The 19,607-nt window shown below is 42.1% G+C and overlaps 2 protein-coding genes, 1 long non-coding RNA gene and 1 other non-coding gene across 4 annotated transcripts in view; 1 reads left to right on the top strand and 3 right to left on the bottom strand.

The window, feature by feature from the left end:
* Positions 1-19,607, bottom strand: part of LOC138242797 (zinc finger protein 271-like) — a 683,123-nt gene that overhangs the window by 81,186 nt on the left and 582,330 nt on the right. The gene's annotated exons all lie outside the window — the stretch shown is intronic.
* LOC138242949 (uncharacterized) lies at positions 398-18,384 on the bottom strand. Its single transcript, XR_011191830.1, has 3 exons — positions 18,318-18,384; positions 17,431-17,585; positions 398-543 (listed from the first exon to the last, which is right to left on the bottom strand). It is a non-coding gene; the product is annotated as an uncharacterized lncRNA (long non-coding RNA).
* Positions 2,896-2,953, bottom strand: LOC138243874 (U7 small nuclear RNA). The gene has a single exon (XR_011192492.1). It is a non-coding gene; the product is annotated as a U7 small nuclear RNA (small nuclear RNA).
* Positions 9,160-11,521, top strand: LOC138243327 (zona pellucida sperm-binding protein 3-like). Its single transcript, XM_069198891.1, has 9 exons — positions 9,160-9,717; positions 9,819-9,928; positions 10,004-10,110; positions 10,188-10,362; positions 10,440-10,557; positions 10,756-10,856; positions 10,934-11,007; positions 11,175-11,357; positions 11,437-11,521. Exons 1-9 carry the CDS (start codon positions 9,160-9,162, stop codon positions 11,442-11,444), a joined length of 1,434 nt encoding a protein of 477 aa, XP_069054992.1. The 3' UTR covers positions 11,445-11,521.

Raw genomic sequence — 19,607 nt, forward strand, 5'->3', positions numbered from 1 at the left:
TATTATATTATAAATAATATTAGAAGCTATTTTTACTACTGGATCTTCACTAATCAACTAATCAGACATACCCATTACACATTTTCACATTTTAACTCCACTTTTCTGCAGTATTTGCTAAGTCCTAGAATACAAAGTGGCCATATTTCAAAGTTCAAAAGTTGTAGTAATTTCTTAGAACATGAAGCTTTTTATAAAACACTTTATTTTGGCATTAAAAATTTAGCAAGATTATACATTATAAACTAAAAATAAGAATGTATGCCAGAGATGGATCCTATTAATCAGATGTAAGCTGTCATATAATGACCTATCTGTAACCTATAATACTAGTAGTGAATATTTTCTACACCACAGAGAGAATATAATATCATACCAGTAGGTTTTGATTGTCCATGTTGTCAAGGTCTCACTTGTGTGTACAGGACTCTTCCATTGTGCTCAGCCTCTTGATGTGGAATCGGGAGTTCACCAGTTCTGTACACTTTCCCACATGCCTCAGTTCATCTCTTTTCTCTATCAGGAGACCCAATCCCCGGAACTCTGAAATCATTCACATTTTGTATCAGCATTTGTAAGGAATTAGGTCAGGATTTTTTTTACACTATTGTTATATTAGCATTACTGTAGTGTTGCTAATGTGCTACATGCAATTTATAATCCTAAAAATGTAAAATTCCCACATTTGTAGTTGATTTTGTGTGATCTTCACCTTCACACTATTTTATATGCCATTTATTGCTTATTAACTTACTATTTTTAATCAAAATAATGTTAAGACCTGTATGTATTCAAATAGTATTATCATTATTTATACTTACACATCAAAAGATGATTGCTGAGAAAAACATGACAGTATTTAACCTAAATGGCAAACAACAAATATCAGCAATGCATTGTAGTATATAACCAGAAAAGATGCTGTGTTAGATATGTTTTCAATTCCAATTATATATGCATTTATTAATGTTGTCAATATTATTACGGTTGCAATTTAACCATGGTGAGAATCCCTGCCTGTCATACAGGAGAGTGGGGTTTGATTCCTGACAGGGAGCTAAGGAGCTTTTTCTATGACCTGTTTACAATTTAAACTGTAGTGTGAGACACCTTTCTTCTAAAGAAATCTATTTTTTAAAAAGGAGATGAATTAGTTATAACAACACAAAACATCAAAGTGAAGTTGCTTTTCAGCAACTCCTTGGCTACATGGGAATTTAGTTTTTTTGACAGCAGGGTCATTTGCAAAATTAAACAAGGAATTGATTCACTCCTGTGGAATACTGTATAAAATGGAAGACAGGTTTGATATGGAAACAACTACACACATTTTAGTTTTTTTTTCCAATTGTACTCCCATCAAAGTGACATAAGAAAAGTCATTGTCAGAAGTGGGATATGAAAACAAGCCACCAGGGGAGATCGATGTAATAACTTCACCAGAAATATATTGAAAACAAATGGGCTGTCACTAAGGAAATTCATAGAGAAATACAGGTCCCACCATAAAACACCATAAGGAGTGCAAAATATGTTAAGTTATTTCTGTACTTCATCAGTGTCGGTAAAAGAGGGACTCAAGGACACAAAGACTCTAGTTTGGGATTCAGGCTGAGAAAGGGAAGTGTGACTTTGGACACAAAACGAAACAAAATGCCATATCCCAGATTGAACCAGGGTCCTTTAGAGCATCAGTCTAAGGCTTTCTCAGCTGGGCTATTTCAACCTCTGTGTATGATCCAACCTCTGCTGTCTGCAGTAGCCTCCCAAAGTTCCAGCATGAGTGCACGAAGACGAGTGGTAGAGTGTTATGTCATTCAGAAGGGGAGTAATCCAGCTCAGCTCTCTGAGGTTTGGTAGATACATCTTCTTCCTGAGTAATGTAGGATCAACTTCTTCAGGCTGGAGGAAGGGCTTGCATTTCGGCAGTAGTAACTGACTGAGTAGTGACTTCTAGGACCTGGTCTTATCAGGTTGCTTTGCCACGTTTGTCAGTTCTGCTGAAAAGACCTGTCTCTAGGAAATTTAGGAAGCAGAAGAATGACTGTCTGAAAGGTGACATGATCTGCTGGCTGTTTGATGTGATGTGATGTAATGAATGACACAGGAAATTCGAATTCTTGCAATAAGACAAAACAAGATCCATAAAACTCTGGCAGGAGTGCAAAATGTGAGAAGATAAAAAGACACCTGTTTCTGCCCAATTTCAAACAGGGGATCTTGCGCATGTGTGATGAACGTGATAATCACAATATTACAGAAATGACAGCAGTATTGAACATGGCGAGACGTAAAAGATTGTTAATTCCCTTCAAATACTCACAGTGTGTTTATTCTGCTGTATTAATTTACTGTGCTCATCCGGCAGTAACAAACCTGTTATCTACACACTGTTCCCAGAGCTGGATAGGTGACTCCACATTCTACAGCTCTCTAGCAAAAGAGGAAGTCAGACTATAGAAATGGAGAAAATCTCCTCTTCAGAATGTGGAAATATATTCCTGAGAGAAGTCCTTTCTCGAAGTTCAACACTCTCTGCAAGTCACCCATTCCCACCTTGTGCAGTGTAGTGGTTATCACATTCTCTTAACACACCAAAGGGTTTCAGTTTGAAAGCGGGCGAAAACAAGTGATCACTTTTTGCACATTTGTCACTGCTGACGTTGCTTTATGGGTCTATTTTCTATACTGTGCTGATCAATTGTAAATCAAATGGCAAAAAAGACCCGTTCCCACACCTAAGGTCAAATAGTAGGAATCAAAACTGTTCGAGTGTATGGAAGCACACAGCTTTATTAAGACTTCCAAGCGCAAGATCTTTTTAATCCTAAAAGACCCTATTTATGTTGTATGAGAAACATTAATATTAATACAGAATCTTTTTTCACAAAATAAATCGGCTTCCTGACTTCAGAGAGCCTTCTAGACAAATACTAAAAGAGCAAAAATTCCATTTGGTAAATGAAATGAAAACACATACCCTACCAAACCTTGAGTACAGGCCATTCAGGGTGATAATACAAAACCATTTATAATTCAACAAATAAAAGCTGTCAACTGGTAATCACAGCTACTCATAAAAAAACTGAAGTGGCAATACACAGTAGGTGACTCTTGAGTGCAAGTTAAATCCATGCAAGAAGGGGGTTTAGTGTTACATTTCCAAATCAGATATGCAAATGAGAGATCTGGCCCAGCCAATCTCAAAGCTCCCTTGGTCTGGAATGGAGCTGCTCCCCTCTTCTAGTTATTCAAACGGGTGTTAGTTTACACATTAGCACACTTCATCTAATTCAGTTGTTTCAGAAAAAAATAAACAAATAAACTGGATTTATTTGTTGGAGCTTCACCAATCTGTTTTTCCACCAAATAAATTGGCTTTCTGACTTCAGAAAAACCTTCAATTTATTTTTTAAGAACTATTTTAATTTCACAAACAAATACAAAGAATCACAAAATAGGAAACTTTAATAAATATACCCAAAACAATATATATGAAACCATCTCTTTAGGTTATAGTGCTCTAATAATGGACAGGGCCAGGCTACCTGCTCCCTTGACTGGAACCTCAATGCCTTTGAACACCCCCGTGTTCCTCAACCTCCTGTTTTTATTCCGTCAGCACCTCTGAACTCAGTTCCATGAAGGACTATAGAATACTGGCTTAGCCAGGTGCGAATGTCCTCCATCTTTGCAAACTCTGAGAACAAAACAACATGCACAGTTGAATATGGATCTTCCCATAGGCCTGAACTATCATTCTTTTTGACTCAAACAACTCCACACATTGTTCAAAGCGAGGGGAGGTAGCAGTAACAACTTCAAACGTTTTCTCCACATTCTACAGATCTCTAGAAATAGAGGAGGTCAGGCTGCAAAAGTGGGGGAATGGAAAAAATCTCCTCTCCAGAATGTGGAAATATTTTCCTGGGTTGAGTCCTTTTCTCTGCAAGTCACTCCTCCCCACCTTGTGCAGTGTAGTGATTGTCACATTCTCTTAACACACCAAAGGGTTTCAGTTCGAAAGCAGGAGGAAACAAGCTATCTCTTATATCAAAAGTTTAGCGCTCCCGACAGTGCATAACGGGGCTCTTTTCTACACTGAGATGCTTATTTGGAAAACATAAGGGAAGAGAAAAGTTTCCCTTATTGGGAGTTTAACCCAGGCCACCTGGGTGAAAATCCAGAATCCTAACCACTAGACCATACAGGAGCACACAGCCTCACAAACAATGTGTAATTTCTGTCTTTATAGCGCACTTGTTACATAGCTAGCTGGCACTCAGAGTACTGCAAGATCTATTTACTGAGAATTAGTTGAAGTATAACGTCAGGACTATAACCCCAGCTTTCAGGGGGACTGCAACCTTAACACAGAGCCTTAGACCACTCAGAAAAGGTTTGTTGGCTTTTATAAGTAATTACATGTGTGAAATCTATGTCTCTCAGGCCTGTGAGACTACATCACAGAAGTGCAAACTTGGAGGATGGGCTTAGTAGATAGGGCAACAATTGCGACACGCGCCAAGCCTCTTATGTCCACTGCACATGCAGACTTTGAAAGGGGTCTCAGATTTTATAGGTACTCAATTCTATACGACACTGGCAAGACGGAGTAAAGGAGCAGACCCTTTAAGAGACAAAAACAACACATTGTTTCAGCCAATGTTAATTAAAAGGGCAGCACAGCATTGGAACTTCTGTCACGGATGTTATAAGGGCATGCCGTGGAATGGCCAGGAGAGCAAAATAGGCCCTATGTGTAGTGGCAAAACGGGTGTTAGCCCATTTAGGAGGTCAGATGATGTCGGGTAGAAACTTAAGCCCTCAGGCCGCGGAGGAGATGGCCTGGTGCTAGGCAGGTCTGAAGACATATGAACCCTCAATACTGAATGAAGAGGAAAGGGTGACCCAGAAATATATAGCCCCAGACAAAGACAAACCAGAAGGACAAGCAAAGCACAGGGAAACTAGGCCAGGACAGAGTGGGAGCGCCCTCTAGCTGTAGAGGGTGTGACAACTATTAGTTTTGAGTGATTGAAATCCATTTTCAATGGTCTTTTTCCTGCTCATAACATTACCAGTGAGAAAGAGGATTGTGAAACCCCAATTGCTTAAACAGCGAGTGCGTTGGTGGTTATAGTAAGAAGTTTCCATAAAATGAAGCATTATATTTTTGTAATACGTTTAGTGCCTATAAAAACTATTCCCCCCTTGGCCTTTTCACATTTTATTGTGTTACAGTATGGAACCATGATGTATTTAACTGAGAATTGTTGCCACTCATCAACACAAAGTGCTCTATAATATCAAAGTGAAAAAATTCCAGACATTTTACTAAGTCATCAAAATAAAAAACACTAACCCTAACACTCAATACCCAGTTTATAAGGTGAAAAATTATGCTTGAAGCACAGCAAAGTTCTAAAACCAGCATTTGAAAAGCACCCAGAAACATAAAATGTCCATTTCTCAAAAGTAAAATCTTTAGCTTTGAAAGATTGTTATCCATGTTTTCATTTTTTCTTTTTTTACATAACATGCTTTCGAGAAATAAACTGCCTATTACAATGAAGGCAGCATTAGCAAATGTGCATCTAGCTTTGTTAAATAAAATCAGGATGTTTACCTATCTCAAATTGATCACTCTTTGCAGGCACACTACGGAAACCCGCGATGTGAGCTGGGAGAATTGACTCTTACAAAGAGTGTTGACCTAAGAGAAAAGGACTCCTCCTCCCAGTAATACATTTCCACATGTTGAAGAGTCGATTTTCCCCATTGCTTTCCCATATTTTTCGGTGTGGTTAGTGATCACTGCCAGTTATCTGCCAAGTCACAGTGAAACTGTTACAGTGAAAAGATTAATAATATTTATTTTATTGGAATACATGTGTTATGTCTCATTCTTACAAGCAATTTTTAAGGAAACACTAGTGTAAATTATAGTGTAAATAGACAGGAGCTATCATAATGTTAAATACTAGTTGTGATAGGTGAAGCTGCATCCAAGTGCTTGGTATGAATAGGTTATCTACGGAGTCTTTGACTTATCTACTCAGATGAGGAGCTAGATCAGTCCTTTTTTTCTCAATTTGAGTCACCATCAAGATGTAACATGGTCAAAGATGAACAGGAAACTTAATTAATGAGAACACCTGTATCACCCAAAATTGAATTCATAACCCTGAGATTAAGAATTCCATGCGCTACTGACTGAGCCAATCAGGCACTGGTTAAAGTGCCAATCTAGTCCCTGCTGACGTCAATTTGAAAAGGTATACTTGCTGGCTTTTAATCCTGTTTGGACCGGAGTCTAGTGAAGCACATTGTGTTCTTCATTGATTACTTAAAGCAGAGCAAATGTCAGTGTAGCAGCGATGCTTATTAATAAGAAAGAATTAAGTGTTCTGAGCTTTCCCAAATGGTCCCATCTCTGTTCATCTCTGTGGTGCAGCCACAGAGAAACTATTCATGCAGGCTGATTTAAGGTTTCCTTTGATAAGGGACAGCCCCCAAAGGGGGATGCACTTAGTTAAGCCTGGCTATCATGATCAATGGTCATCCATTGGCGCCTATCTGTCTAGGGAGTGCCAGATGGACATCTGGACTGCATTCCTAAGTGTTGTCAGGAGTAAGTGACTCATATCTCACCTTGATCAACCAATCAGGGACTGGTAGGGCCGAGTAACCCAGGTGGGACTCTGATGCCAATGGAACTTTCAGCCAATCAATGAGCTGAAGTTCCTCCAGGTAAAAACAGGCAACACAGAGGGCCTGAGAAGATTCAGTGGAGAATTCTGTGGACTTTTCTAAAGGGAATTCAAAGGAGAATTCCAGGGCAGGACATCCCAGGAGCAGAAGGCTCCCAAGGGCAGGACATTCTCACAGAGCGCCTCCTGACCATCCTGAGACTCAGCCCGGACAACCACGGAGCGGCCAGTGTGTCGGAATGCCAGAACTTTCCTTTGTTCTAAGAGTCTAGAGCGGAGGTTGCCAGAGGGTAACCAGAGGATCCACCCGAGGTTAGCACCAGCAGCAGGCCTCGTGAACAGGTCAGAACTGTGGACAGCTGAATCACTATTCAGAACTTGCTCTTCATCAGGAATGAACCGGTCCTCTTCCTGACTTGCTGGGACCCACAGTCATCTTTTCTCCTGTGCGCAAACTTTGCTAGTTAAAGCCAACACTAACTAGCCGGTCAGTGAGCATCAGCAGCGCACCGTCGCAAGCCGCACAGCACAGCCTGGCACCGAGCCAGAGAGCGCGGATTTGACAGCAACAGCCTGAAACTGTTTCTTTGTGCCCGCAGGAGATCTGAATCCCCAGAGTTTGGATGAGTATTCTGTCACGACCACCAGCCAGCTGAGATCAACACGTAAGCGAGCCAATCAGCACCAGCAGCGGATTACTACTAACAAGCGCCGCCGCACGAGTTAACACACCTGCAATTGCTCTACCGTGCGGCACGCCGGGTTATTTATACCATTCTTACCTGATTCCCGTTGCTCGGTATTGAGTTCTCTACTTGTTGCTCAGCCTACCGTTCTTACCCCTCTTTTGCCTTCCTGGAATTCTGCCTGCACCTTTTGCCTTCGGACTTCGGATCTCGTCTCGCCCCTTGGATTGTTTGCTATCATTGCCTGTTTTGGATTTGACCCTGTAGCTCTCTTTTCGACCACGAGTCTGTCTCACGTTTTGGATTGTTCGCCACCAGTGCCTTTACCGGATCTCGACCTACCTTCGCCTTTGGACTACGACTCAGCTCCTGGATTTGCTTGGTACGTTTACTTACCTCCCTGCGACTCCTGCATCTGCATCGGATCCTTTTCACCTCTACAGAGCAGCGTTACATATTCAACTTCACTGCATTACTGCTCGAGAATTCAATTGTTATCCCAACCAGTTGATATCAATTTAATTCCTAAGAGTTATGTACTTGTTTTGAGTATCTAATGTAGAAGTTGTAACCAAGTTCACTTTATGAAACGGTCTAAATGAATGATATACTGAACGTATGTCCTCTTGATATATGTAACTCTTGGTAACTGACTGAATATATACCCTTTGTATTCTGATAACCCTCTCGATAAGATCTGTTAGGTTTATATGCATATTCCATATATTAAGAAATGTATCCTCGTGTATTAGTACCTGTGTGTGTGCGTTGTTTGAGTCATATCGCATGGTTGGATTCTAAAGCCATCAAAAGAATCAATTTTGTGATTTACTGCTACAATTAATAATTGTCCCAGTAAATGCCCAAACCCTACAGAACTGGTGCCTTCAGAGAGCACACTACAGGGGTCAGAACAGGACTGAGCAGTTTGTGTTATTTTGATCTCTACTCTTTTGGACTTTCAAAATGCATTTTGCGGGTCAGTCTTTATCCTGACCTGAAGAAATCCAACAACTGAATTTCAAATTCTCTAAGACTGAAGGAATTCAGTCACAATTCTGTGATACCATAGCGCATTTTTTTTTTTACTCCCTGGCGGAAATGGGCTTCCATAGGTTCTCAGTCCTGCGAAGCAAAAGCAATCTCTGAAAAATCAGACAAATTATTATCAGATCATGTCAAAAGCTGATCAGTATTTCTTTACTAGGAAGCAAAGAAATGCTTGTATTACACATTTTAATATGACATGCAATTACACGTGAAAAATAGTAAAATTATTTTCATTGCGGTACATGTTGATGGAACAGCCCCCTCGATAAAAGAAAGTGTGGACGGACTTGTCGCATGTTCCGTACTCTGTCTGACAGTGAGTTTAACACACTGTCCTCGGAAAATAGAAACTAATTGAACAATAAATTCATCTGAGCCAAATCTACACGTGTGGGTGATTTAATTTTGTCGTAATTGCATGGAACCCCTTCTGCTAAGGTCAGATACACACGGGAAAGTGTTCAGGAGGCTTCACGGAGTCCCGCCTCAGACTGGAAGCAGGTTCTTATTAGACGCTGAGAACAATCCGTGTCTCTGTGTGTAATTGATTGTGTTGATTGAGCGGTAGTGTGACCAGGTGTGTGGTAGCAGGTCCTGTCAGTATAAAAACCTAGTCACTTCATTCATACTTTATGCTCTCTTGCTTCAACACAGTTTGGTGGTTTACTTATTTTACTCCTGTAGCAATTAAGCGGGACGTTAATTTGGCGATGCGCTCGTTTCTCTTTGTGCTGTGCCTGTGCGCAGGGGCCGGGCTCCCCGCACTGATCTCCGCCGAGCCGGCTGGCTGGGACTCTCGGGAATTGGCGCTCCAGGCCGACTTCCCGGCTCCTGAAGACGCAGCCCAGTTGGAGGACATGAGCCTGGCAGATGCGCCCTCCGAAGACCTGTCTGCAAGCGAGAACGACTCGCAGTCCTTGGCTCCCGACTTTCGCCGCCTTCCCGTGTCCAGAGACGCATACTCGCCCTACTTCGACAAGGAGAAGATGAAGCCCGAAGCCGGCAGCCGCCCCTTACCCGCCTACATCAAGAGTGTTCTGTTCCCTCCCCAGCGAGGGCGGCAGCCGGCTCGCCCGGCCATCGCGGGCACCCGAGGAGTGGCCGTGTGGTGCGACTCCAGCAGGATGTACATGAGGGTCAGTCGGCTCCTGTTCGGCTTCAGCTGTCGGCCATCGGAGGTGACCTCGGGCAACTGCAGCGTCAGCCGAACCACACGCCGTTACTTCTACTTCATCTACGGGCTTCACGAGTGCGGCACCGAGCGATCAGTAAGCAGGTCTTCATCTACAGGCAGTGTATCGATCTGAGCTGTAGGGTTAGTGTCGGGGTTGCCTTTCCAGGGAATATCCCTTCCTCTGTGACCCTGCAGGTTGTCCAGGGCCGCCTGGTGTACTCCAACACTCTCCGCTATGCCCCGCCCTCCTCCAGTGCACCTGTGCATCGCTTCATTCCCTTCTCGGTCAAGTGCTCCTACAACAGGTAGCCAGGGCTCTGCCGCTGCTGAGAAGCTGCTGGGAAAGTGTCCAGAAGCCCCTCATCCCCTCTGTCCTGCAGGTTCCACTACTCCTACAAGGTTGGCTATGTCCCCACGTGGGCCAGGAGAAGGACCTTCTTCAAGGACCTGAAGAACAAGCACAGCTTTGTGCTGCTCACCACCAACTGTAAGCTCCTTGAGCGAGTGGCTGCTCCTGCCTGCAGGGGGTGCTGTGTGCAGGTGTAATGGTGCCTCTCTCTCCAGCCCACTGGGTCCGGCTCTCTCCTAGGGATGAGTACTTCCTGGGTCAGCCCATGTACTTCCAGGCCACTGCCTACTTTGCCACAGCGGAGCAGAGGCTGTATATCCACTCGTGTTACGTAACGGAGAAACCAGACCAGCACTCGCAGACCCGTTTCCCTGTGATCGACAACTTGGGGTACGGCCCCTTCTGGGAGGAGAGGTGGGCAGGAGCCCTGAGAGCCTGCAGGGGTTCATCCTTGTCCTTGTCCCCAGGTGCATGGTGGACAGCAAGGCAGATGACTGCCTGTCCAGGTTTGTCCCCTCCAAGCAGAAGGATGTGCTCCGCTTCACAATTGATGCCTTCCTCTTCCAGAAGAAGCTGTCCAGTAAGGTACTGCTCTCAAAGGCTGCTCAGCCTTCTTGCTCTACTGATCCATTTTCCGCTTTCACATCCATGATCTAGATGTGAACTAGACTGTGGCAGCTGTAGTGCCTAGAGCTGCCAGCTTGCCTTCACTGATGGCAGAAGGTCCTTCTCTGTCCCTCTATTGGCCTTGATCCCTTAATGCTGTGACCTTCCCTCTTGTAGCATGAAGTGACTGAGCTGTACATGCACTGTGTCATGGCTGTGGCTCCTGCTAAAGCAACACCAGGGACCAAGTCCTGCACCTACAACAGGGAGGCGAAGAGGTACTTCTGCAAGGAGCCTGCTGAGAGTGCTCTGGGACATGCCAGCTGGAGGCCTCGCCTGTCCTCCTCTCCTCCAGGTGGGAGGAGCTGTATGGTGACCATGAGGTCTGTGCCTGCTGTGAGTCCAGGTGTGCTGGCAGTCAGAATGAAGGTGGGTCTGGTTCTCTATCCCTTGTGGATGCATCTCTGCCCAAGAGACAACCATGCTTGGACAACTGAGGAATGATCCCATGCTGGACAAAGGGACTGTTTAGATGAGTAGACTGTGGGTCTCTGGGTATAGCAGATCCCTCACTCCTGGGTGTTACTTGTCCACAGGTACCAGGAGCCTGGTGACCAGTAGTCGGGTGGCTGTGGCACCAGTAGAAGCTCCTCTGGATGTGGGAGCTGACTGGACTGAGGATGAGGAAGGAGACCCTCAGAGCTCCAGTGAAGATGCTGAGAGCACCAGTGAGGATGTGGAGGGAACAGAGGACTTTGGAGATGTTGGCCAGTGGACAGGTAGGGTCTGGCAGGAGGAGCCCCTATAGGGGTGGGTGTCCTGCAGTTCAGCTGCATTGTTCTCCTTCTTCCTCCCCAGGTGCCTGAATGAAGGCTCCAGCCTGGCCCTTGTGACTCTCCTGCCTCCACTTGCCTTGTAATGGCAACATCTCAATAAAGCTGTGAAAGACCCTTCTGCCTGCTCTTGTTTCTTTATGGTTTATAGGTTTGAATATGGTGGAAGAATTCAAGGGAAGTGAGACCCATTAATCAATGGAAGTATTTGTGGGGGTTCCCCTTTCAAGAATGCTTCCCATATTGCTGCCAATGAGGACTGAAAATGGCTGGAGTAATAAAGCGTTGAACTGGGGGAAGATGGCCGCACTGTTCCTTGGGCAGGGCAGTGTGACTTTTTTTTTTACTGTGGGAGAGACAGAGGTGTTCAATATACTGGAAATCCTCCTGTTTCCGAGAGGGGTAGTGGTTATGGAGTGAGTTGCTACTGTAGTGCCCTGTAAGAGTGAGATCTGGTGTCCTATTCTAGGCTGCACAAACTGACTAAAAGAAACACAAGGAAGGAATTGTCAACAGGGGCTTGGTGTAAAGTAGGCCTTCCTTTCCTTAGCAGAGGAACAATACTGGTGCACAAACATCAGTGAATAATGGTACAGTTAAAATCTTGGAGGTCTTGTCTTATGGGTGTTGGTTTCACAGTATTGGACAGTCACGGGAAGTATTAGGATTGAGACTGGAGATCCCAGTACTTGACTGGGAAGACAGGTGTTCACAACCACCTCTACCTGCAGCACAGACTGTGTAGAGTGAGACTGAACGCTTACTACACAAAGTCTCTCCACTGTTTCAGTGTCCCATGTCATGAATTTCAAGTGAATCCTAGTCTCCCTTTGTGACTACCTATAATTTGCACAAATTATGATGGCCCACTAAGGCTGTTAATTTTTAGCCCTACTGCAGTGCCCTATTAAAGCTTCAAGGATTTAGGATAAACTATTTTATATAATGGTTCCAAAGGTGGCTTCTCAAAGTACTTGACATAATTACAATAAGAATACACAAGATAAAACAATTCCAATAGACAGAAGAGACCATGGATTGTGGTACTAAGGAAAATAGAAGCAGAGGGGTAAAGAATGGAACCAGTTCAGTAAAGGCTCTTCTACAGAAGAAGGTGTTGAGTCTGAATTTGAAGGAGTTTAGGGAAGATGACTCTGGTATCCTTGGGGAGAGAGTTCCAGAGCTTGGTGGCATAACAGGAGAAGGCCTTGTCACTCATACAGTGTAGACGGGCTTGGGGGACAGTTAGGAGACCAGAATTAGAGTGAAGGTTATGAAGTGGGGAGTAGGGTGATAATAGATTAAACTGCAACTGAAATGTGATGGCATGTTCTACAGTTTATGCAAGAAAGGGTAATGTTAGGCTTTTATGGGACGGGGGTAATGGCAGCACTTTTGGGGACCGTTGGTAAAACAGCAGTGCTCAAGGATTCATTTCCAATATTGAGGACAATGGGTTATATACCCAACGTTCTTACCAAAGGCTCAGAGACCTTTTGCTATATAAAAAGACTTCTTTCCACCAATAATTTATTCAGGTTTGGTTCATTTGGGTTTTATCAGTTAAACATTTAATATTGTATGTCAGTTTGTTGATGCCTGTATATCACAGTGATCTGCACACACACCTTTGACTGAATATGGGCTGCCAAACCTCTCCACCAAACTTATGTATCACGGTAGGTACACAAGAAGTTTATTTGTAATAACAGAGTTGTTTTGTGCCAGTAGTCAGATTGGGTCAATTGCAAGGTAAGAACAGCATCACATTAACTGGTGATGATCCAGAGATTAGCATGCAGCTCTGTACGCCAGATTAATACCGATTTGCAACTCGCTCGTCTGCTGACTTTAGTCCCCTGCTCAGTAATCACAATGTTCCCAATTGCAATGAGCCCAAGGAAACAGCTGCTGCTCTCTAGAGGACACTACAGGACAGGACTAAGTACAATTCCTGCAATAGACTAAGCAGTTTAGTGCCAAACTAACGGAACACTGAATCCTATGGGACAGTTCCGAATGTAGTAACAGCTTAATACTGAAATAATATAAACACCTCGTGATCTTAAGAATCTGTCGCTGTTAAAAAGTATTATAATTTAAAGCTAGAATTGTACTGCAGCCACAACACAGTGGACTTGCAGCTCCTGTCCTGATCATACAGAAAGATGTCATCACTATAACACCTGTTAACAAACATAGTGCCTGCAGTCTGTGAAAGAGAGCTCTGAGGTAAATATTCCTTGCAGGGAAGTGAACTGAAAAACAGGCAAATACATCACTCAGATGAAGAGCAACGACTGTCGCTAAAGAAAGTGAGCGAGGGTACACCTATAGTAGTTCATCCACAGAAATTCAAACATAAATTTGTGACGCACCAGAGTACCACAAAGCTAGAAGCATGCCTTCAACTGGAGTATTGTAGCACGACTATTTATAAGTAATATTAACTTATTCCAGGCGTTCATCTGGTTTAAGAATACGAATCGATGCCTTCAAATAGACCTTTAACAGTCCTTTGATGTAGAATTAAGAAAATGGGGAATTATTTGATCCCATTCTCAATCCAGTAGTTTATGGACAGGTGCTCTCAGCGGACTGTGTGCAGGAGTGATGGGTGATGTGGAATTCTATGGGCTCAGTGGGACTCTGGGAGTCAACTCAGGGCTCTGCTGTAGATTCCTGTAGAACCGGTGTGAAATGATAATGTATCGTTGGCTGGTATTGTTAATGTAAAGTTTACTGGTACGTTTCGGCCAAAACATATTTTCTCTCTTCTATTTTCAGCATGGAATAAACCTACAGTATTACTTGTTCCTTTGCAGATACGCATGCTGACGTAGCTACCCACCTGAATATATTAAACGTTTTATCTATACGATTAACATAATGTTCTCCTGAATAACTACAGTAAATGACAAAGCCTTAGAGCCACAGAGAAAAATAAATTGCATTTAAAGTAATTTTAAAGGCTCGAGATAACATTGCACTATAAACGCAAATGTCTGTCTTCTTTGTGGCTCTTACTTTTTGTTGCTTAAGCAACTTTCATGCAGTTTATTTCTGACACAAGACATAACAAGCTTGTGTATTTATGACAAAAAAGCAGGGCAACAATTTATATCAGCCTTGAAATTGAAATTGTTAAAAAATGAGTTAAATGCAGATATAGTAAATATATTTTCTCATATAATGGTGTGTTTTTTTGTATAAAAATCCTTCATGAATGGTTTAAAAGACACTATTCATAATAAAAAAATATATATTTACAAATTTTAACTTTTTATACAGTAAAGTTTTGTTGTGAACATGAGCCCTGTTTATCGATATCACCAACACATTTCTGGATTTTATTCTGCCTTCCTATGGACATTTTAATTTTCTTTCACACTACAGCTCGCATGTGTGGTAGCTTATTAGCACCAGGGAGAAAAAGAATATTGTTGGCTTTTAAATGAGAAACCATTTGCGTTTATACAAAATCACAATGCATTGTCCCAGACATTGGGACATCCTCTGTTTAAACACCTGTCGTTTTCCCGAATATTGGCTCCTGTGCTTCGGTCCATTTGAGAGAGAAGACACTGAAAAAGTCGTGTGAAAGTGGATTTTGCAACTGCGCCAGTGCTCTAGTGGTATCATACAGACACCCATACAAATCCATCACACGTTGGAAGCTCTGGAAGGCCACGTAAAATATTGCTCTGTCCGTTGGTGGACTAGGTATGCATGCTACATTTCAACGTAAAATGTAAAATGTAAAAAGATCAAATTTGATTCAAAATCGATTAATGTAAAAAACGATAAAACTCATGTTTTTTATCTAGTTTTATCTATATCTATATCTAGTTTTTCAAAGGTCTTTAAAAAAAATGTTTATCGCGATTGTGAAAGTTAGAGAAGGTGTACCAGCGCGTGCCTTTATATCGCCAGCTTCAGTCTCGCCTGTAGCTGCGAGAAGGTTAAAAGCGCGAATGTAATCTGTCTTCCGTCAAAATAATTGCTGGAGCAGCAGGACGTAGAGTACCATCCAGCAGCTGTAGATGGTGCTCGGGTAAGAGCTAATTCTGTTTTCAGCACAGGGAGCAAGAATGAGCTCAGTCCGGCTCCCAGCAGAATCCATTCTGGTTTGGTTGCTGTCAGACTGTGCATCTGAGGCTTTTTGGATCGCAACGTGAAAAAAAAGAACAAAAAACAATTGCTCACATCGTGTCACTTCCACCAGAGGAAGGGAAGATATCACTTTAAAAAAAATCAGAACTGAATATTTGGATCCGGTGCCTCATACTTATACATAATTATTAAAATAATAATTATTTAACTATCAGATTGTGTTTCTGCAACATTTCATGCACAGTATGCCGTATTCAACAATAAAACAACAGTCACAACGAGGCCTTTACACCCAGTCTGGGGTATTTTCCCCTTTTATATTTTTGCCACTTTATATCGAACCTGTTATACTCCCAGAAGTGCGCAGTAGCTTCTACTTAATACAAATATACAATTCACCACTGGTATAAACAGATGTGTGCCGTGTTTGCCTTTGTAAGCATTTGTTTCAAAAATAAGTTCACAATATGTTAAAAACACAAAAAGCACAAACTTAATAATACAACGATACAAAATCAAAACCAAATCATAAAGCCAATTAAGTACCTATCCTTTGAAAATAGAGAATACCTTTATATCTAAAATAAAAATGTGACATTTGTATCTACTTTTGAATTACTGTGCAAAGCAGACAGAGTAGTCCCTGAATTAAAAGATCAGATCTTGGCCAAAACAAGACAATCAGACGTGAGCTGAATTCGGAACAAGAGCCTCTGCTTCGTCGTTTATTGAGCTTTTGATCAAAGTCTGAGTGAAAAAAAGATCGGCTATTTTAACTGTTTGAATGAAATACACAAAGGGCACCTTCCTCGAGTCGGAGTCAAACCAGCGACCTAAGGATTCCCTCTTGTTTCCCCTACAGTCCTCTGCTCTACTGTACCAAATGAGCTATCAACAGAGCTGCTCTCTGGCTCATACTGCCCAATGTAGTGAAATGTTCCGGATGATTTAAATCCCAGATCGACATAGTTTCCAACTCGTTTCCTTAGTCTTGTTTACCTTGAATTTAAGCCACAAACCAGGATTCTACTGTATAAACTTCCAGAGATATTACAAAATGTTTGATGGAGCATCAATCATTCCAGGCGGAAATTGACTCCTTTCTTTCTCGAGGGATCATATTAAACATTTAATTTGGATCGAGAAGAGGATCACCATGAGACACTAAACAAACAGTTTCATTCTGTCTTTATTAGAATCTGTATCACAGCTAATGCATGTAAAGCCCTTAGTATGAGAGAGTGAGAGTTCAGTTATGCAAGGGAGTGTGAGAAAAGAGAACTGAAATTTAGTAAATTAATATTTAAATAGAGTGTAAATCTTCAAAGTGTCACTGCAAAATTATTACAGGGGTCTACCAGCTGCCGGACATACTTGTTTTGGGACTATTTCCAATAAGTACTGCATTAGTAGTTGTGTGTCCTTACTGGTATCTTTTAAACATTCGGTTATATACAAACGGGACAGAGACACAGTAATAATCCGATTTTAACGTGTCCTGCAATTTAACTTACTGTACAGTTAAATTGAAATGTTCTGATTCAGAGCCCCTGCAGTTCATGCTAATTAGAACCACAGCAATACTCCTGAGTCCTGAGCACCACACTGAGCAAAGGTTCAGCTGAACTGACTTTGTTCAGCACAACTTGTTGTTGCAGTTGAGCTCAGAGCTGGAGATGATCTCCATATTCTACCACACTAACTAGTCCTAAACGTAGTACACAGTACACACTTTTTTAAAACAATTTAAAATATTACACAAAGGCTGTAAAGCACACTCTAAATCGATCCGAATATTTGATTTCCGAGATCCGTTTAGGCAACATTAGGCAACATGGCGCTTCTCCAGCAAAGCATTTCTCAGTTTTGTGAACTACTGGTGCTTTTAACACACCAACTTACGTACCTCGTCAGGATGGCTGAGTGGTCTTAGGCGCCAGACTCCAGGACTCCTGTCTTTCCATTGCTTGGGTGTTCTGGTCTCTAAATAGAAGCATGGGTTCAAATCCCACTCCTGATAGCTTTTCCCTCTCTTGCATTTTTCCTGTCTTCTTGTGCTCGCTGACAACGACAGAAAGAAGAAAACGGAGAAACCGGCTTGCGGGCACATGATGGGCAGGGAAATGCTTCGTGAACACTTCAATGTGATTAGCAAAAGGTCAAATAGGCTTCGATTTCTCCCTTAAGAAATGTTTGGGGTGCCTGTAATCGAGTAAAGATTTACGGTCAAGGTATGCATTCAAAGGTGAAAGACCGAAATATAAATCCAGAAGAAGATGTATTAAAACATATTGTTTTCATTGCGGTTTCCCCTGTATTTAATTAAATGTGGCATTGTGAAATCAGCCTGTAGCCCTACGGAATGCAGCCACTCTCCCAGTGACAGCGGCAGGAGCCGAGAGGATATCAGAACTCGAACAGAGAGTTTAAAAAATATGGGCAACTAGAACATAGATCATTTTTATTAAACTTTCCTATTTGCTCGGCCTTACTGAAGTATTTTAGCTGCATTTTAGCTTCTACAGTATTTATATACTTTACAGTAGATAGTGTTTAGTAAGAGAAGAGAGATACAAGCGCTAAACCCCCACAATAACCAAACCTTAACTAAAGCAGAAAGATCAGTTTCTGCTGGAGACAGCTATTTTCTGAACTGTAAATCTCCAAAACGGGCTGGAGACGCTGTGTTTCCAGGTTCAGAGGTTATATAAGAAAAGACTCAGAGAGCTGCAGGCGCGGCTCATTGCTCTGCGCTCCCCGTGCGGAATGCGCGTGTCCTCCCTCCTTCATTACCTTCATACACTCTTCTCAAACCACAGCAAACTCCTGGATTATTTCGGTGAACAGATACTGGGTCTTTCTTTCCGAGATCATAGGCAGAAACAATAAACACAGTGAAAACAGGAAGGCATTCTGATCGTATAGGGAAATGCGCAAAAATACATTTCCTAAAATCCAATACAATCTAGTTACATTCTGATGTATCTGAATAGTTTTGGCACAGTTGTTACAGCAAAGAGACAAATAAACTTTTTTTTAATTTCATTTGAGCTGTAGTTTTGAAAATGTTTTTTCAATTCTCTAAATAATACAAACACAAACACCCGATGTAAGCGTCTGACCATTGATATTCTTGAATTATAAGCCCGTACACACGCTGGCAGGCAGTTCAGCGAATATGATGCCCCTGCAGGGGCCGAATATTAGACAGACGTACAGTATACATACAGTCATCGTGTGGAGTTTATTCCTCCTCTACCGCAGTCTTTGCCTCCTGCCACATTTGCGCTTAATTGTCGATTTTCTGTATAGAACACCGAATATCTTGAGGAAGCCTGTCAAGCGAAGACTGATGGATTATTGAGGTGCAAACACTGGTTCAAAATCAACACCCTCTGCTATTGCCGTTGTTTCTTTGATAGGTTCTTCAAATTCCTCATCTGACCTTCAATATCGAGGGATATTGGGCATAATACCATACAAATTGTAACTTTCTTTTGATTGCCAGTTTTATTAAAATGCCATCCCCTTTTACAGTTATTTTAGATGTTTGGCAAGACGTAATATCCCCCCTCTCACCCTCAGCTAAAATATTTTAAAAGTACAACAGCATTACATTATATCGAAAAGCACTTCAGTTAACATTTATATTCAAATTAAGGTAAATATACGAAAATATTAAAATAGACCTCCGGTGATCTGTTGTTTTTGCTTGTCAAGTTCTCGAACAATTTTGCATTGTTTTTTAAATTACTTTAGCTGAAGATGCAACGGGAGTAGAAGTGAATTCTCCCGCCACCCATTGGAACATAAATGTCCATGGGTGAATACTATCTGCTTGGAAGTTGCCGATGTCGGTAATTATTGGAAATTCCCGGTAATGTTGACTCTTTTCTCAATTGTTTACTACTGCGAATATCAAAATAGTTAAGGTTTTGAGGAAAAATATTTTTTTTGCGTTGATGATGTTTACTACAGGAGGAAGTGCGTCCCTGGGTGGGTTCAAAACACCCACCTTTGGGTTAATAGCCGAACACGCAAACCAATTGCACCAAAGAAATGCTTGCACCTTGCTTTTTTTCA

The sequence above is a fragment of the Lepisosteus oculatus genome, chromosome 14 (genome assembly GCF_040954835.1).
Source record: "Lepisosteus oculatus isolate fLepOcu1 chromosome 14, fLepOcu1.hap2, whole genome shotgun sequence".
Taxonomy (NCBI): Eukaryota; Metazoa; Chordata; class Actinopteri; order Semionotiformes; family Lepisosteidae; genus Lepisosteus; species Lepisosteus oculatus.